This window comes from Seriola dumerili, unplaced genomic scaffold (genome assembly GCF_002260705.1).
Source record: "Seriola dumerili isolate Sdu_G_001 unplaced genomic scaffold, Sdu_1.0 BDQW01000538.1, whole genome shotgun sequence".
NCBI classification, from domain to species: Eukaryota; Metazoa; Chordata; class Actinopteri; order Carangiformes; family Carangidae; genus Seriola; species Seriola dumerili.
Window position 1 is genome coordinate 617,053 of NW_019174793.1, and position 6,647 is coordinate 623,699.

Genomic DNA, 6,647 nt, shown 5'->3' on the forward strand with positions numbered 1-6,647 from the left:
ATGAATAGAAAACCGACACCAGTATTTCAGTGCAACACATCAGAGACATGATGCAACAGTGTAAATAGATGATTCCTGAGAGGACGCTCAGTGAACCAAAGCTGTCATGCGTCAAACACACATGCAGTCAGATGGGATTTGCCAAATGAGGGATAATGTAGAGTGAGCTTATGATCTGGAAGCTTGACGCTGTAACACGCTTTAATCTACAGCTACACACAATAACAAAGGCACTAATCACTGACTCAGAATATTAATTTAAAAGTATTTTGTTATGATTTGTTAACAGTACATGAGGTTCAGCCTGTTTTGGGCACAAGGTGGCAGCACTTAATTTGATTGTGATATAACACTTTGAGGGTCCCATCTTGTATAAAGGTAGATTTCCATGTCTTTTTTGATTATAAAGCAGGCATAGGTTCTTTATTGATACTGTGAAAGTATCAAAGTGCTCAGTCCACAGAGAAACGCACTCAGCCTTCAAGGTGCCACTTTTTTTAATTTACACTTTTCCCATGTTTTATTTGAAGTGTTGATCCATAAGAAGATTTGTTGTTTTAAGAACCAAAAACCATCTCTATGTAGTTTTACATCTCCTCTCTCAGGCTTCTCTCTTGAGCTCTTAGTAACAACAGGTTGGTGAGCCAATCAGAGGAGAGTAGGCTCTGAGCCTCTCTTCTGATTGGCTGACTGTTTTCTGAGTGATGGAAAAAAAATATAGTAGATTTCAGGTGAAACACTCGAAATCCTGCAAGGCTGGATGGTGGGTCCAGATGTGTGGGGCTTGGGGCATGGCTGAGAGCAGTGACTGCTTTGTTGTGACATCACAAAGTTACAGAGGCCCAGACGACTTGTTTTAAGTCTCAGTTTCTGAATACAGGCTGTGTGCATTTCTCTGTGGACTGAGTGCCTTTATACTTTCACAGTATTATTTATCGAACCTAGACCTGATCTATCATTTTAAAAAACCACGGAAATATCACTTTATGCAATGTGGGACCTTTAAAACAAGCCGTCAGGACTTTAACTTTATGATGTCGCAACAAAATCAATGCTCTCAGCAATGCCCCAAGTCCTGCCCTACCGGAAATCTGCTATGATTTTATTTAATCACTCATTGGCTAACTGACCAGCTGTTACTGGAGCTCTAAAGAAAAGCTTTTGTTGCTCCACTTTTTGGTGCTCAAAATCACAAATATATCTTCGTATGGAAATCAAACCTTCAAATAAAACACTGGAAAGTGTAAGATATAGGACTTTTAAAGTGGAGCGCTATGATAAGATGAGAAACAGGAACTTGTGTGGTCTACCAATCACAACCTAAAGACTTATGAGCTGCTTCAGTGGCTGATCAGATTCTTTACCAAACTGTGAACCTACATGTGAAACCTACCACTTCCATTGATATCCTGCTGTAGTGTGAAACTCCGGAGAAACTATTTAGTTATAATTAAAGCCAGGAACTCATCCATATTGAATCTAACGCCTCCCCTCTGTTGGCTCCTGCATGAAACAAACCAATATGAAAAGGCCCCTTATTTTAGTTCTTGTTCCTGCGTAACCATGGAGACAGATTTCTCTTTCTTTCCCCGCTACCTGTTTGGTTTGTTTAGCTCGTGCCTGAGTGCCTCTGTGATCCTCAGCTGCTACAGTAATGCTCTGCGGCACTCAGCTAATTAGCCTGGCCAGCCCTGAGCCTGATACTGAGTCTGTGCACACTGTTGTTCTTGGCTCACACTCCTCATGCTCTTCTCATGTCCCTTTTCTTCTGGTTCCTTTATCGCTTCACGTTTTTCTCTGGTGTTCTCCCTCTCTCTCTCTCTCTCTCTCTCTCTCTATGCCTCTTTTCTCTATCGTTCAGTTCTTTTTCTGACAATCCCTCCATTTCTCCTTTTTCATAATCTCTCGCTCTCCCCTGTGGTCTTGTATGCTGAGAGCTTGGCATGTACCAGTGCCAGCATTAGGAATGATGATTAACACCCTCCTGCCCGTGTAACATTTTGAATGAAACAAATGTTATATGATGCAACACAGTCAGGATAAACTACACAGTTCTGTCGCGCTAAAACTTTAAACCCAGTTTTAAACCAAACAACTCATATATTTGAGTTTTGCTTTAACTCTATGCCAAGATTAAAATCAACCCTGCTGCTCCACTGTTTGATATTCCAATTTAAACTTTTAAACAGTTGTGGTGGTTCTGGAACAACGGCTGCAATGACGGGCTACATGGAAAGAGCAAATTGAGCGCAGTCCCTGAAAAAAACAAAAACAAGGGAAGAACTCAACCCTATTGAGTTTTTTTTAATGCTCTACAGATTCAGACAATGATTTGAACTGAAAAAAAGCAAAAAGCAAAGCCACAGAAAAGTTGGACCTGAGAGGAAACATGAGAGTGAGCCGAATGCAATTTGGAGCTACATTCTCTCTTTGAGCCTCTTTGAGCCTCTTTGAGCGTTTCTGCCACGCCACTGTAACAAGTTAATACTCGCTAGCAAACCACTGCAGTGCTAGCTGTGTGAAAGGCTCCGGGGTTCAACCACACACGTATTTTCTTCATTTGCTTAGATTGACTTTTAAATGCAGATCACATGGGTAAACACAGACTATATTTGATTAATATCCACTTCATGCTCCTTTTGATACTGCTGAGACAGGATCACACCATTTTTTGATGAGCAGCATCTCAACCTGAGCAGAGGTCTAATTGAGCAGGATAAGTGAAAACACCTATGTGGGTGTGTAGGGCTGCGTTGGGGCAGTTAATAAAATAACTAGGTGCATTTTAACACTGTATTTTATGGAGGTTTAAACTGATATTCTACTTTGGTTCAAATTATTAAACCGAAATCACTCTTCAGAAACTTTAAATCTGGTTCAATCATTCACTAAGATTAACCCTTATTTTACTTTAAATCCTCTGTTGCTGTAACCCACAGTTTTCTTTTACCTGAGTGCTTCCTTTCATTTTCTTTCTCCACCTCCCTCCTCTGTGTGCAGCACCCGTCCCACAGCGACTCCTCCCTGGCTACGGGCAGTTCAGAGGGCAGCCTGCAGACCACTCTGGAGGAGGGTCTCAGCTTCAGCGTCTCCCCGCCTCGGGACCTGGATCTCCCTGTGCCTCTCCTCTGCCCCCTCCCTAGCCACAACCCACAGGAACCAGCCACAGGAGACCAGGGCAACCCTTTACTAAAGAGACGCAGCACTACCTTCACCCTCCAAGCCACCAGGGGGCACCAGAGGAGCCAGAGCAGCTGCGGCGGTGGCAGCACCAGCCCCGGCTGTCCCCGGCAAGACTCCATGGACCCCTCAGACGAGGAGGTGGGCACGGGGACAGGCGGAGACGGCTGCCGTCAGAGCTTTAACAGCGAACACTTGTCAGAAACACTGAACAGCCTCTCGCTGACGTCGCTGCTCACCCCGGGCTCTCTGGCACCCCCACTGGTGAAGAAATGTAACAGCACAGGCTCTCTGGACCAGACCAATCTATCCGCCCGCAGCAAAGACGGACGCCACTTCTACGGCATAGATGCCCACGGCTACTTGTCCAACCGCTGGACGGAAGGAAGGGCGGGTGGTAAGGAGGAGGACAGTGAAATCACAGGCTTCAGCATGAAAAGCAGCAGCCGAGCCACAGACACAACCTCCAGGAAAAACAGATGAAACACTCGTTGCCTCTCTGTAGTGTAACTCTTTCTACATTTGCATTTCTGGACCTTCAACAGAACAGGGAGAGACTTTTATTACGCGTCCTCTCAACCCAATGAAATTCTGAAATTCTGTCTCGTCTTTGAATCGTCTTTTCTCTCTCTTTCCTCCCTGGATCTGGCTGCGTGGGATCAGTCATTTCTCAAAAGATTACAGTTTCTTCTGAGATTTGGCATCCACTCATTTCCACAGGATATGTGGTTGCTGTTTGAAAGGACCTAACAGTAATGACAGGGGGAGGCTTAGCCTTTTAGCATCACCAGGATCCAGCCTGGCGGTCCTGGGGCTTTACATTTGAGCCATGCTGAAACATGGAATATTTGGGGAAGCCATTAGAGAGACGAGCGTGAAACCTCACAGTGACTGATGAACATTACTGAGGTGATGTTATTCAGATGAAACTGATAAAAAAAAAAAATTACATTTTCTCTAAGGAACAGATCTTGCTCAACCCAACGTGCCCTCAAGCTTTGTGCAAAAACAGTGTTGTCAATATTGGACAGATGGCAAAACCCTGAAGCTTCTTTTGAGGACGAACTGAACTTTGTACAGTTGTTTTTTTTTTTTTGTTTGTATGTTTGTTTGTTTGTTTTGTCACATCCATCGCTAACAGTAGCATCAGCCTTTTTTTCCTCTCTAGCAGATTCGGTGAGAAACAGAAAATGGAAAGGTCGCGTATTTTCTGTGTTCTTTTGCAACTTCAGTGTGTTGGAGTTGTGTGAATGTAGACATGTCTGTCTCTGTTTGTGGGGGAGAGGGAGACCAAGACAAGCAAGGCCAGCCTGAACACTGACGAAGAACCTCTTTGAATAGAAGAATGGAAATGTGACAGCTGCTGAGAATACATGTGGGTTGTTGGTGGAAGCGTTAGCCACTTTCAGAGTGGACTCTCTTTCTACAAACCCATGAAAGGGCTAAAATGTATTGAGGGCAGACCTGGGCCAAATACTAATGTAAAGTGTTTGAAAGTGTCAAGTATTACAAAAACAATTTAATATAATATGTACATTTACAACATACAAGCTTTACAACAGTTGGAGTCATCCGGTTTGTCCCTGAATTCTCCAGCTTCACCCACTGAGCAGCATCTCTGCATCAAACATTTGAACATTTGTTTCCTGCGTTAAGTGGCTCAAAGATGAAAACTTCTGTCAGTATATATGTATAGAGCTACAACAGGACACCGGGAATCATCTTATCCATCATTGCTGATCCGAAGATTCTTCCTTCTCCCGACCTGTTGCCGTTAGAAACCCAGACTGGGCTTTTAAGTCAAACTCACAGAGAGCTACAGAAACTAGGGAATACCAGTGTTAGTTGTCTGAGTAACTGTTGCCACTTGAAATTTCGTCAATTAAGAAAAAAAACTTGCAAATGTCGCATAAGAAGTGAAATGGAAACACCTTTTCTGCATTTAAGTCACATGACATCCAAAAACATTGCAGACTATTATGTCCCAAAACTCCCTGATACGTGGCCGCGGCCAGATGTAAGGGGTTTACCTTTCCGTCATTACGTGCCCCAGGCGACCTCGTTGCCTTCAGTTAAATACTATAACAGCTATTGCGGTGGATGCGACCGTCCCAACAGTTTATCAGATGCTGGAAATCCGTCGCCATGTTTAACTGGAATGATATCAAAAGAGGAGAAAAAAAAAAAAAAACAGTTTTATTTGCATAACATCACTCAATGGAAACGCAGACCAATCGCATTTGCGTTCTGTCAACTTTTGCAAAAGGAAAAAAAAATATTGCTTCAATTTTTGCACAAAACTGCTATAGGAACGCAGCTTGTGACACATACATTACGCTCAAGGCAATAAAACTAGATCAAATCAACAGCACCACAAACTACCCCCGGGTCTGTAAGTGTGCTGCTGGATTCGGAGCAAGCTGGATGACATCAGACTGCCTTCATCAGCATTTGCTGTTGTTATATGGCCCCAAAATATACCTGAACAGCTGTTAGTGTATGTTATATGTTCAGCAAGCTACTGATGGGAGACACTAGGTGAGGGTCTGGTGGGTGGGATTCACAGGTTTTGTTTGCTGCATGAAACCCAAAAGATTATTTGACTCAGGTCTGCTTGAGTGTAGCAAGATATTAGAAAAGTACCCAATACTACGGCAAGCAACGTGGTCCAAGGTGATGTAATTTTTAACTTTGGGCACTTGTTTGACAAAATGTAATGACCTATCTTATAACATAGTTGTGTCACAATCTTTTTAAAAAAACCCAGAGCAGGTGGACCTCAGGTGGACCTATGTGCACTCACACACACACACACACACACACACACACACACACACACACACACACACACACAGCTTCATACATAACACACACACGCTGTCTCACACACAAACAGCCACATATATCATACGAAGATGTCACTGTCAGAACACTGCAGGGTGTTTCTGTCGTGTGAGGCCAGACAGAAGAAACCTCAGTGTTTATCTCTTTCTCTACTTTGTCTTCATTCCCCTCTTATTCCCATTCAATTGTATTATCTCCCCTCCAAGGGAAGCCAGAGTATTAAATGACTATTGACCCCCCCCCCTCCTCTATTCGAGATATGCAATATGCTACAGTAGATGTACAGTTAGATGTATGAGACTCGTATAGATAGGCAATATGGTGAGAGAAGATTATATTTATGAATTCATGTATTAGAATAAAATGTCACTGAGATTCAAAGGTCACTGAAAGGATGATGATGTATTCATGTATTCCAGAGTGTTGGAATGTGTGTTTTCTCTTTTTCCCCTCCATCTCCCCCGAGCTGATTTTCTTTCTCCAAAATGCATGTGGGTTCTTTTTTTTTCTGTTTTCTCAATGTCATTCTAGTGTCATATAAAAGTGAGATAGATTTTCAACAGCCTCTGACTCCTGAAGATGTTCTTTCAAAATAATGGTTGCTGCAATTTATTTTACCTATT

General features: G+C 43.0%; 1 protein-coding gene across 1 annotated transcript in view; it reads left to right on the forward strand.

The window, feature by feature from the left end:
• LOC111235868 (voltage-dependent T-type calcium channel subunit alpha-1I-like) overlaps positions 1-3,663 on the forward strand; it is a 177,885-nt gene extending 174,222 nt beyond the window's left edge. Inside the window, exons 37-38 of the mRNA XM_022764438.1 lie at positions 3,001-3,117; positions 3,157-3,663. Of these exons, the coding sequence (XP_022620159.1) occupies positions 3,001-3,117; positions 3,157-3,663 (624 nt within the window). The remainder of the gene's footprint in view (positions 1-3,000; positions 3,118-3,156) is intronic.
• The last annotated feature ends 2,984 nt before the right edge of the window (positions 3,664-6,647 follow it).